The 13,217-nt window shown below is 37.8% G+C and overlaps 1 protein-coding gene across 2 annotated transcripts in view; it reads right to left on the bottom strand.

The window, feature by feature from the left end:
- LOC106783863 (FK506-binding protein 2) overlaps positions 1-13,217 on the bottom strand; it is a 28,961-nt gene that overhangs the window by 1,480 nt on the left and 14,264 nt on the right. The window contains exons 2-3 of one of the 2 annotated variants that reach the window (XM_014742791.1): positions 2,370-2,533; positions 191-315 (exon numbers count right to left, since the gene is read on the bottom strand). In XM_014742791.1, coding sequence (XP_014598277.1) covers positions 191-315; positions 2,370-2,533 — 289 coding nt within the window. The remainder of the gene's footprint in view (positions 1-190; positions 316-2,369; positions 2,534-13,217) is intronic. The other variant, XM_014742799.1, reaches the window with a different exon arrangement.

The following is a 13,217-nucleotide window of genomic DNA, read 5'->3' as shown; positions in this document are numbered from 1 at the left end:
TCAACTTAATGAACAAAATATATACCTATATGTTAATAATTACTGACAAAAGTTCAAAGTCTTAAAATGAAATAAAAAACATTGCGAGAAAACGGATGGGTTTTGTTAAAAAGGATTGATTAATTTGAATTGATCGAGCAATTTGTTAGTCAACCAACACCCAAATGAAAAAAAATCCAAATGATCTTGCCATTGCTCTCACCTCCTCGCGGGAGAGTTGCTTATCGTCGTTAGCGTCGATCTCTTTGAAGACGTTTGCGGTTGGCGGCGAATCACTGATGTTGATGAGCTCAACGTCGAACGTTAAAGTGGCACCTGCAATTAAACGTTTCTCTGGTTTTTGATCTTAATAATAAACAATCCTAACTGCCGTTCGATTAATTTAACGAACAGGACGAAGAAAGTAATATCAAATGTTACATGTTTATTACAATCCAATGTTATATCTTTTACATTACTTTTTGTCGTTTTCAGAGAAGGCTCCATCTGACTCGACCCCGCTGATTGGCCGAAATCCGATAAAAATCCAATACGTCGCTGTCAGCAATTTTTCCATTCGCGATGTAAAGTCTCGTACATATGTATGTATATGCATATAGGTATATCCGATAGGTATAACAGAGTTTTCGATTCGCGACGTTGAACATTTATCGAATAGTTCGTTGTTTTCTTTTTTTTTTTTTTTTTGTTCATCCATTCATTTGTACATATGTCAACTAAAATTTCATTCAACTCTCATACTTTTAAAGTTTTTTCTTCCGAATTAATCGTTGATTGGCAATCAAAAGCTCTACCCCGTTGAATTATGTGAACTCTATCGTAAAGTTTATATGACGAAAAGGGAGGATAAAATAATAATAATAATAAAAAAAAAAAAAAAAAAAAAGTACAGAAATAAGATAATTTGTTTATCAAAATAAGATCATAAGTCGTGATTCAACTGAGAGAAACTTTTTATGAGATTTCTTTGCTGAGAATGTTATGTACGGCACTTTAGCCTGCCTCCGAGCAAGTGCATCCTCGTAAATCATTTCTATGGGCTATCGATTCTTCTGTCTCGCGTCGAAAACCTAACTCTTTTTGCGCGTTTTGCACCTTTCGCACGTACACGTGCGAGACTTTACACACAGAAATGTGGGTCCACGTACGCGCAGAATAAATCGAAGTAGCTTAGTGAAGTGAAGAGTTGGACAGAAAGAGCAGGAGAAAAAAGAGAGAAAAGAGTCAAGCGGTATGAAACAATTTTGAGAAAAAATGGTACAATGTTATGCTAGCCGGTGGTGGTCAATATTGACCGTAACTCTTGTTTATAAATTTGATATCCGATAACTCTTATTATCGCCATTATTGTAACTCATATTTCCTAGATAATGCAGATGAATATAACCACCCGCGAAAAATTAATTTTAAAAATGAATTTTTCTCTAATTTAATTACAAATGAAATAATTGTTCATATTACGAACGACGGTAAAAATTTGGTGGTAGACACGAGTACAATTTTTCCTATCAAATCTATCGTTAATAGATTTCTATAAAAATGTCAATATCTCGGTAGAAGTTAATGGAATATTTAGCTGAGAGCTAACGAACTGTCGCCGTTCGGTTAATGCACGTTTCGTTATTAATTATGGAATCGACCGTCGCGATTAAAGCGGTACTAATGAAATATGCCGTTTAATTATTTCCCGCTCAAACGAGCGGAATTAACAAACGTATGGAGTGTTCGCATCGTTCCAAGTATTTGTGTAAAAATAAATCAATAAACCTACCGGTTTGTTCTTTTTATTTCATTTTGGTTTGTTTTTGATTTAAAACGAATTTTCGATAGAACGTTATCGAAGCATTCGATGATTTATCTATATATATATATATATATATATAGATATAGGAAGTTTATCAAGTAAATTTAAGGTATGTTCTTGACCTCTCGGAGGAATCATAAAATAGGTACGTATAGAAAATGAGAAGCTCCGTTCGTTTACGAGAGAGGCTATCTTAAAAATAAACGAAGCGTGCATTGCTGTCAATTCGAACAAACGATCATGGACAACGGTGTCCCATTTAACGGGCGAAGCTTTATTGGATTTTCATGCAATTGCATTTTGAACTCCCATCTCGATCCTAACGATCCCCTCGCATCCAGTAAGCTGTTCATGTCGTAACGTCTCTCCCGATTTCGTTTATTCATATTTAACCGATGAAGGATTTTTCAAATATTTTTTCACATTGAAAAATTTCAAATGGCCAAATCATATCCCCATCCATGAATAAACGAATAATAAATTGCTCTTCATTTAAAATTACAATTATATTTTAATCGCTTATTAAAATAATCTCATTGATATATATATAGGATGATTATTTTACCTCCAGGTATAACATTTCCGGCTCCGATATCACCATAACCAAGTTCCGGGGGAATGACCAACTTCCTTTTCTCCCCCACACACATGTCTAACAAACCTTGATCCCATCCTTTAATCACCTGACCAACGCCCAACTGAAAAGTGAATGGTTGTTGCCTGTCCAAACTGTAACATAAAAAAGAAAGGGAATGTGAAATTTGGTTCGACGTTAGAGGAATCCTTTTTAGAAAGAGAAGAAGAAAAGACGAAGGGAAAGCTGTTATCGATTTGTTTGGAAACGCGACGACGTTTTGGGAAGCGGTTACGTGTATATCGTTGAAAGAATCTGTCGAGAGTTGTATTCCTGCGTGAATGTTCTGTATATATTTGTATACGTATCGAGATCGCGAAATATTTGGCGTGGAAACGAAAATAACCGAAATTTCGACATCACTCGTGAAAGTGTCAATTTCTCGTCGGTTCGTAAATGGGGAAACGCGTTGGTTGCGCGTTGGATGACACGCGTGTATGTACGAACGAACTATTGCATGCCTATGATACACCTACACTCTTCTCAACGAGAATTGACGAGTTCGTACAAGTTAAATGACGCCTCAGAGAGACTCATCCGGTGAAACACGCGCGCGCGCGTAGGAAAAGTCTTTTAACTACAGTATCGTACTACACGTAGTAGTTACGTTGATTGCTTTCCCGCTACATCATTTTCATCTATATCTCTCGAAATGAAATTAAAATACTGGCTTCTTTCGACAAATTTCTCAACTTTACGCGATTTTATTTTCCAAGGTAGGAATGTATTTGTTCTATTAATTAATTTAACTGAATATCTTACTCGTTGGTTCAAAGATATTTACACGAAGAAATTTAATTAATGTCGTTTATCGAGATGGTTTTTCCTTCTAAAGTTTTTCCTCTTTAACATCGTCTACGTTTACTCGCGGAACGAGCAGTAAATAAGAAGAGCTGAAAGTTTAGGGAATAAGAATTTTCGTACACGCTAAGAATCCGACCTATATGACTACGAGTTTCATCAGTCACGCAGAGATAGATGGAAAGAAAAGAAAAAAGGGAGGGTGTGAGAGAGAGAGAGAGGATAAAAGAGTAAAAGAGAGTAAGAACGTATGAGAAAAAGGCGACGAGTGGTGGAGCATATGAAGAGGGAAAAGAAAAGAAGGGCGAAGGGAATAGAAAAGTAGAAAGGAAAAGAAAGGGACACGTCCGAGAGTCTGACGTGCGACGAATAAACGCTTTTTTGTTTGTCGTGAAGGAAGGGAAATAACGCGAGAGGAGCGTTGCACGTTGGAATGATATAAGAATGATGGACAAGAAGAAAGAAAGTTGGAAGAAGTTAAAAGAGATGGAAAGAAAGGTAGAAGGAGTACGAGAGTTTCATGGGATGTACAAGTAAAATAGAAGAAAAGAAGAAGGTTAAAGAGAGAGAGAGAAAAATTGCTATGCGATAGCTAGAACCAAGCGATGAAAAATTCGGAAAGATCGTTCCTTTGGACTCGTACGTATTATCTACACATATGCGGATACACATACACTATAGGTATCTTTTACGTGTAGGAGTGTTCTTACGGAAGGCAAAGTTTTCGTGCGCGTCGCGCTGTGCAACTTTAAATATTCAAATGGATCCTCGAGTGGCAACTTGCCGTCCACGTACATATACGCATACATACATGCATACCTACATGCATATAGATACGGAATATTGCTCGTTTACGAGACTCGCTCGACTTTTTTCTCGAGAGTAAAAGTCCTGCAGTGCAACGCGAATGTATACCGTGTGCTAGGATTAGCGACGAACTCTTCTCTATTTTCTCTGGCAGTAAAGCAGATCGATATCCGGATGGTTCGTCGAACGATAACGCTTCGACGAGTCATTTTCAACAAAAATAAATGAGAAAGCGACGATAAAATAAACTTTAGGTCGATTTATTCGTTGCTATCGTTGCTAACGTAAGCGCACTAAAGCAAAATAAAAGCTCAATCAAAAGAGATAATAGTAATAGCAGTATTCAAAATACTAATAATAATAATAATAATGATAACGATGCAAGAAGTTTGTATAAATTGTATTGAAAGAGGAAGCTAATAATCTCGTTTCTAATACCCATTATACTTATTTCCCTTTTTCCTATTATTCTTCTTATCACAATAGTAAAAGACGAATAAGGGATGAAGTGCGAGCTGGTACCTAGGTAGAAGAAAAAAAGAAAGCTTCTCGGCTCGTTCCAAGGGATAACATTTGCATATATTCGCGCGCGCGCAGGTGGAAAGCGACGGCAGAGAAAACATAAATCGCGGGACGGGCGAGCTCTTAAACCATAAAGGCCAGAAATAATACACGAGTAGTATGAACCGGGACGAGAGAAAAGGATGGAAAAAGGTTGTGAAGGATGATATCGCTATCAAAGAATTTTACCGTAGCTGTTTCGGTCACCCCACCCGGTCGGAGTCGGTCTTGTTAACATATCAAAGGAGTCGGGCGATATTTAAATTTATTCTTTATACTTTTTCCAGTAGTACATATATATCAGCTCTTGTCCCTTTCGCAAAATTCTTACGTATCGAAGTCCCGCATATATTCATAGGAGGAGCGGAGAGATCGACGAATTCTTCACAAAGCTAATAATACTCTCCTATTATTTTTTTCTATTTCTCTATAGCTTCGAATTCATCTTCTTGAAAACACAGACACTTACTTAGATGTATTTGAATAAAAAAATAATTGACTCGTCATAAGTCAGTCCTTTGACGAAGCAACAGAGTAGAAATCAAGCGTGTTACGTTCCCATCGTGAAACATTATGATCGCGAAACTTGTTGTAACGCTTAACGTTGGCCCCGTTACATCATTTTTAACGTTCGCTCGAGCGGCTCCCTTAAAGTGCCGTTAGCTCGTGCGCAAGAAGAAACGAGTCGAATACCTATACCCACCAACGTCAGAATTTACTGCACCATTAAACGTCTTACACAATATGAGTCATCTGGGATACGCGAACTTCTTCCGAGCGGAAGAACAAACTGCAGTTTTTTTGTTCCTTCTACCTCCTCCTACTCGCAGGAAATGGGTAAAAAATATACTCCAAATTTAGCGAGCGAATTCATCCTATTTTCTTTTTCATTGTTTTGCTAATGACATCGAACGTGATGAAAAAGTATGGAATGCTATCCTTCGATGATGCGATATATGTTATATTTAAATTGATAAAAAATGAAAAAAAAAAGTAGAAAGTACAAACGCTCGTCGATGATGTGTGATGAAGCGAGATGAATCGCTTATTTATCGTTACGCAAAACAAGTATTCGCAAATTTATTCTTCCTTTCTATCCGCGAATCTACTTTTTAATATTCTCCTCGTTTTTATTATCATAAAATAATATAAATCTGAACTTTGTCAATCGCCCTAATTTATTCTTTTGGCAATACCCCTTCCCATAGGTCATATTTTTTGTTAATACCCGTATTCTACGTTGATTTACGTATATTCACATTAATGACGTTGAGCGAGTAAAACGTTAGAAGCTGTCAGCACGATTTAAGTCACGGATTAAGGGAACGTCTCGTTGGTGATGGATACGCGCGATAAAATGAATATGTCCGACACAGAAGAAGGGAGAAGATCGGTTCTTGGGGATGGTTTTTGGGGAGGTTCTGGGGAATGAGGAAGGGTGGAACATTTTTCAGGAACGTCTTCTTAGTCTTGTAATACCTTATATTCGTGCATAGCAGAGATATTCGTAATCCAGAAGGCATTCATAAATTCCCATGGTCGGATCGGAGAAATAGAAATGATGAGAAAAATTCTCACGAGGTTTCGTCGTATATTTTTTTTTTAAACCGAGAACACTGCCGTCTATTCGGGTTTCTTTAATACCTTTCACAAATTTGATAAAAGTTAAGAGAAGAAAGGATTCGCCGGTCGAATCTTGGATTTTGAAAGGAAGGGTGTGAGAGAAGAATAGCGAGAAGCGAGGTAAGGTTGTAAATTTTGTCTAGGCTGCTAGGTGGCTTAATGCAGATTTAGATAGGACGTTCCTATGCGCATGCGGCTTTTGGGTCTTAGAGAGTTGGACTAATTAATTTATAGACTGCGTCCTTATCTGTTGCCAGCTGCAGCAGCGCGTAACGAGTCGTACGAGACAGAGAGAACGTTGCATGGCTGTGTGTGGGCTGAAAAAGGAAGAGAGAGAGAGAGAGAGACACACACGATTTACACAAATTCGAGCTCGTTAGGTCAGTCGAGGTTGCTCGCAAACGCGATGCATCGATTTGCTCGATTGCAAAATTAGTTTCTGCACGGTAGTTAGGAAGTCGATATGGATTTGAAAGCCTTGGAGGAAAGGAAGTTGCCTTTGATTCGAAGGAACCGAGGCCAAGAACGGAAGAACGGCGCGGTAAGGTTTCTACCCTATCAGCTTGTACTGATGGTCAGAGGGTGGGCTCCGGCTGTGGGCTGCTTGGAAATAGGGTGCGGATCGCCAGAGTGTTGCGGCAACGGTACCAGATAGCGTTGCATATTTCATGGTGCGCCGTAACGTAACGTAACTTAACGTAACGTACGCCTCGCATGGGAAATCCTAACATGGCCACAATGCCCAACTTCCGTCGGAGAGGCTTGTAAGCTCATTCGTTCCCTGGTACCTCTTGGAAAAAGAGCCTTCGCCGACCACAGATGAATCTCTTTTCGTTTCTACCGTGTTCCTTTTCCTTTTCCTCCTTTTCCTTTTTTCATATCTTATACACCTTATACCTCTACTCTTTTCTTTTTCATTTTCTTCTTCACCTTCTTTCTATTTATATGCTAGAAATGCGCGATAAAGTTCTCAAAGATTCTTGGGAGTTAAGTTTTTGCTTCTAAATATACATTTACCTGCTACTACTGGATGCTAGACTTCTAGTAGTATTTAGAGGGCAGGGGAAGCATTCGAGTAGAAAACGGGAGAGACTGGAATTTACGGCACGATCGTGCTCGCGTTTAATCCACCCAATTGAATTTAATCTCAGTAGGACCTTTTTGTACTAGACTCCTTCGTAAAATCCTACTCCTCGCAGGATCTCTCCTTATAGACGAAGCTAAGATACTCGATTTTGTTCGAAGCATGTTGCCGCCGGTTTACTTCCTGATAGACGTAGGATACCGTTAGTTTTAGCGTTGCAAATGAGGACATTTCTAGCAAGACGAAACAAGTTGTAACGTTTGAAGATAGAATAATGAATTTTTCGAAAATTTCGATCGTTTTAAAGAAAATATGATTTGGAGCGTTTGTAAAATATAATACGATATGGATAGTTTCCGTTTATATCTTTTACGATCAAATACAAAATCATAAAAATTTTGATCAATATCTATGCATATTAGGTAGAAGAGAGAAAAACAAATAATCCGAAATAGGCGAGGTATTTTGAAGTAAACTCTCGCAGAACGATATTAATAGCTAGTAGTCTCCTAGGTAGGGAAAAAAAGTAAATATGAACGTGCATCCGTATCCACTTTGAAACTTTTATGCGCTGTCAGAGTGATTTTTTCTCATCATCAGAGAACGAAACGATGCATAGAGCCGATTTTATTGGAGCAACGGTGCGATGCAATTTCAACGCGGTCGTCGTCGTCGTCGTTGTCGTCGTCGTCGTACGTAGGATGCGATTCGGACACCCCTCGGTTGCCATTAAATTCATATTTGCCGTCGAGCGAAGAGCAGGAATTCAGTTCCGTCAACGAGCGTCCTTGCAAAACGATAGCTAAAAAAAAAGAGAATGGACAAAATGGAATCGGTTGATGTCATCCAGCCAGCAGCCGTGTTTCGATGGATTCGTTCGATCGCGTAACGCCTTTTAAAATGCGTTACGCGTTTTACGCGTTATGCGTTTACGTGGCGTGGATTTTTTTTTCCTTCCCTTTGCGTCCCGTTCCTCATTTATTTCCTTTTTCTAACAGAACCTCCGATATCGAGCCACTTTTGTTCTTTTTCCAACGATAGATAGATCGTTTCGATCGCGTTAATAACGAAAAATGACTATTTCGATGCGCAAGTCAGGAAAAACGTACAATGAAACATCATGGGATGCGTATAGTTTCATATACGCTAAATCTGCGGTGATCCTCGAGCTACCCTTTTGGTGGAGGATCCAAAGTGGTTTGAAAACAACCTAACGATAACGTTTCGAATGATTTTCTTTTTTTTTCTTTTTTTTCTATCGATAATCCTCTACTAAGGTATTTGGAAAGAGTATATAACCATTATCGTGGAAGTAATCGAATAAAAAGTTCTTTCAAGTCGAAGTTTTGAAAGAGGCATAATCGTTTTTGCTTCGATGCACATGTAGTTACGGTATATCTATCTATTTACTTTTATTCGATTTTATCGTTAAGTTTAATCTTAAATAGTACTTATTTTTTTTTTCTAGCATGCTTGAACTCGTCTAAGAAAATCGTACGAAAAAGAAAAGTAACATTAGGACGTAGTATGCTGACAACGCATATAAACTTTTCATATTTTCTATAGCATAAACGGGACAGTAGTTTCGTATTTCAAAGTGAACGAACATTAGAGATGAGAAGTTGGTAAAGAAGTGAAGAAGAAGAAGAGAGAGAAAAAGAAAGAGAAAGAGATAGAAATCGACGATGAAACATTTGCAATTCTCAAGGACTTTCGCGTTACACCCAGCGGGAAAAGTCAAGGAAACGCAAGCACTGCTGCATGGAATCTTCGCAGCTTGCTCGTGTATCAGACGCGACGTCGTAGTCGCACCTGCTCTCGCAGTTTTCGTAAAGGTAATAATCGTAAGAGCTCTTTCGCACGTCCCCCGTGCATGCTTCCCACTCTTACGTCACTTTATCTTTCTCCTTTACCTTTAGATTTACCTTTGCCATCGTTATCTTTCTCTCTTTTTTTTTTTTTTTCTTCTTTTTTCTCCAACACCTTTTCTGTTCTCGTCTAAGCGTTATTTCAACAAGTGTCATAAAACGTTGCCTTTGATTTTACGAGAATGTATATTTCGGTAAAATTCTTCCACCAGAGACGTTATTATATAGAATTTTAAAACCATAAGAACGAGCGATTGCAGTTTGGTTGTATAAAATTCTCCTTAACTTTCTCTTTGAGGAATCAAAATGGGAATACTGTGGAAGAGGGATAAAGGGGAGAAAAGGGAGATGGATCCAGGTCTTGTTATTGTCTTTCCTCCATCGTCATCGGGGACGACGCGACCGTGGCTTGGCCATTGTCTTTTTATGGAACCTTAGACAATTCCGAAACGGCAGGTTGCTTAATGATCGAGAAATCATTTCCTTTGCTAATTAAACTACCTTCTGGGATGTCCAGCTGCGTTTCTCTTTCCTTGAAATAATCAAAGAATATATAATACGTAAATTCGACGGTTCGTTGTCGGAAGAAATTGATTATAATAGTTGGAGGAGGCGTTCTCCGCGGAAAAGGTAAACGGAGACAAAAGTTTCACGAGCTCTTTTCTTCTCGTCGACCGACTTAGCAAGCTTTACTTTGGAGGTCTTCGTTTTCTCCTGGATGTGTCAGGGGATGGGAAAGAAAAATTCTTATTGTCTCATTCGGAAAGAACGAAGAGAGTCGACGAGGAAAAGTTAAATTGGATACGTCGAAGGTGGAGCTCGAAGTACGAACACTCGGCGCGATTGAAAAATCTTCGAGTTAAGAGAAAGCGACAAAGACAACGAAAACGAGAACTCGCTATACTTGGAATAACAACAGCGGCTAAGAAACCATCAACGGAAATTAAAACGAACGAAACAAATTATCAAATTAAAGAATGGAAACAACATTTTTCATATTATTTGCTAAATGTTATCAAACAATTTCATTAATATGAAATACCGATTATAGAAAATGAGGATATATTTTATGACAGTAACTTGATCGTCATTCGGTCGAGATTATGCAATAGAAAAGGAGAATTAGTTACTAGAACGTTTCTCAAAGCTTTCTCTATCCTGTCAAGAGGTACATGAATTTTGAATATCTCTTATTACTACACTGTTAATTAACGATCCTTCCAAGTACTCGGGATAACGTATTTCTCCTTTAACAGCTCGGATATACAGTTACTATATAACGAGAATCTAAACTCAAATACTCGAGACTCCGGTGACCCATACCTTCTTAAATAATAATGCTTGTTCTGGCGAAAGAAAGAAAGGGTTAATTCATATAAATGCGAGGAACGTGTATGCATATGTAAAAAATAGATTTATGTATACTTGTGTTGGTTAGTCGTCCGAATTAAATTGTTATTTTCCATTTATACATATATATTATTTTCTGTTTTGCTTTCGTTCTCTTCGCTAATACACGTTGCATTGTTTCATAGAAATATAAATACTTCAAATTTGTGTAATCTGCTTGTATCGAATTTATCGCTTGGAAATAGTACGCTATCTCTTAATAGATAACTCTTTGGAACACGTTTCTATACAGTTCATATATACAGCGAAGTAGTTTGTCTTTTACACGAGGGTTCACTTAAGCATTTCTCGTCGGGAGGTCGCAACTGTGTTTTTGAAGGAACGAAACGAAATGTGAACTTGGAAGACGAAAAGCACACGAGGAAAAAGCGGAAGAATGTGGAAGAAGAGACAAGAGAAGAAAGGAAATCATTTTCTTCCGTAGGTATCTCACAAGCCGGTGGTCTCTCTTTCTTTTATTTTTTACTCGAAAGAAAATGTCGTTGTCGACGTTGGAAAGAAGAGTAGTTGAAAGAATGTACTTCTAAAAATCTTAGCGATGGGTTTCGAAGGAGACAGACGTAAAGGATAGCTACGAAGAAAGCGTATAAAAAAAAAAAAAAAAAAAGACTCCCCGCCCCCATAAGAAATACGTTTTATTTATTAGACTCGTTTACTTAGATACGTCGGTAGAAACGCGGTTTCATTGTGACTCAATCGCGCCGTCGTATTTAAGTTCCTTTACAAATCGCCTCGTCTCTCGCCATTTCCCAAGATTACATCCAGCCGAGGTTGCATTTTCTTTCCTATATCTTATGCTCTTTTTGGAAAATCGAGCCGCGAAGAAGACACGTACGTAGCTAACGTGGTAGGTATGCGACTAAAACAAGGGAAACCTTTTACTGCTAAACTCTATAAAAAAAATGAGAGAGAGAGAGAGAGATAATCTTAATAGAGTAAGTAGCAAAGTTTGTCGACAATAACCGTTCTCGTCGTCACGTTGATGCAAAATTTGTTCTTTTTTTTTCTTCTTCCAAACAAACAAAAAATATAAAGGAATAACGATATAGATTGAAATGATAATAGGAAAAGGTAGTTTCGAACCGCGCGTATTTCCAATGAACGACAAGATATAATCGATCGAGTACCTTGTTCGGCTATTCAAGCGAGTTTCTCTATGAAATCCTGCGCGGCGTTAACTAACCGATAAATTCTGAACGCGTACGCGCGCCGTTCTCCCAAAATAATGTAACTTCGGCAAATTAATATGGCTCCGGGGATATCGGCTGGATGAGCTAACGTATTTCGTATTCGATATACTCTCGGGCAACAAGCATTTTTATTGTTTTATTTGCTTCGTCGATTTATCCTACGCGGATAGCACGTTCCCACGTATAACTATTACGTTTCAACATATTCCCTACAAAAGATAGTGACCGTTCGTCGACGCTTAAATATTTCGAGACTTAAGTTTTATTCTACGCACATTAATTGTTTCCGATAAATAACATAATGCAACGTTGAAATCTGTATTTATAAATATCAGATATATTTACGTACAAACTGATACAGTGGGCGAACATAAATCGTACTAATAGCATCGCTACCACCGATCGGGAATAGTTAATTAAGCGATAAGCGGAATAAATAGCTGTTACTTAACGCGATACTATTATTTACGTAACACCGTGCTTGCAATATCTTCGGTTAATAACATATATTGTTTTGTGCGGTTGAACATATTCTATGTATATCGCGTACACCGTGTTTTCTCTTATGAGTACTGTTTAATTAAACTTGAAGTATTTAATTAAGCGGAACCGTGTATTCGCTTCGCAACGTATAGTAATGGTGCAGAAAAGTAGGAGGGACAGGAATAGGGACTGCGAGCGATTAAACGGAGAATTGCTCCGTTGCATGCCAAGTTACAGACGTCTCCCGCTGAAAAATGTAAACATACGAACTGAATTACTAACAGATATAACCAAAAAATAATGAACATTGCAACGGAAATATAATTGATAATGCGTTATTTCGTTAACAGTTCTATACAGGGAATCACATTTCAAACGTAAACGTATTTGCACTTAAATATTATATTATTTGCTACGTTTTCCGAAATCAGGTCCTTGTATGCCACTCATTTGTCATAATTCCACCAGGGACTTTCGATAAAATCGTTGGAATAACAAAGTTCTTTAAATTATTCGACGTAATTTAGCAATTTAAAAAGAATTCGTATCGTAGCTTCGATCCTTCTATATAATGAAAAATATCGGAAAATCGATAAGTCTTCTCGAAATAATTCGATTTTCTTACTTTCGAACACTCTCATTAGTCGAATGAAATTTTGAGGACGATTCTTCTGAGATGAAATTATTCAAGTATCCGATACAACTAGACGAAAACGGCGCAACAATATCTTTTTTGATTGCCGTGCTAATCGATAATGGAAAATTAATGATTTGCCTTGAATTCTTTTCGTTCGTTTATTATATTATCAGTAAGGTTAAATGCATTAGCGTTAATTGATGCGCGCTTTGGTATATTAATGTTTCAGAGGGAAAACTTATTTCGAACTTGCTCTTAACTTATAACTGAAGAAAGATTAATCATTACATTACCATGCGAGCGTTCATCCAAGTC

Source organism: Polistes canadensis, unplaced genomic scaffold (genome assembly GCF_001313835.1).
Source record: "Polistes canadensis isolate GaletaPanama2010 unplaced genomic scaffold, ASM131383v1 scaffold_1, whole genome shotgun sequence".
Lineage (NCBI taxonomy): Eukaryota > Metazoa > Arthropoda > Insecta > Hymenoptera > Vespidae > Polistes > Polistes canadensis.
This window is presented reverse-complemented; position numbering and strand designations above follow the sequence as displayed.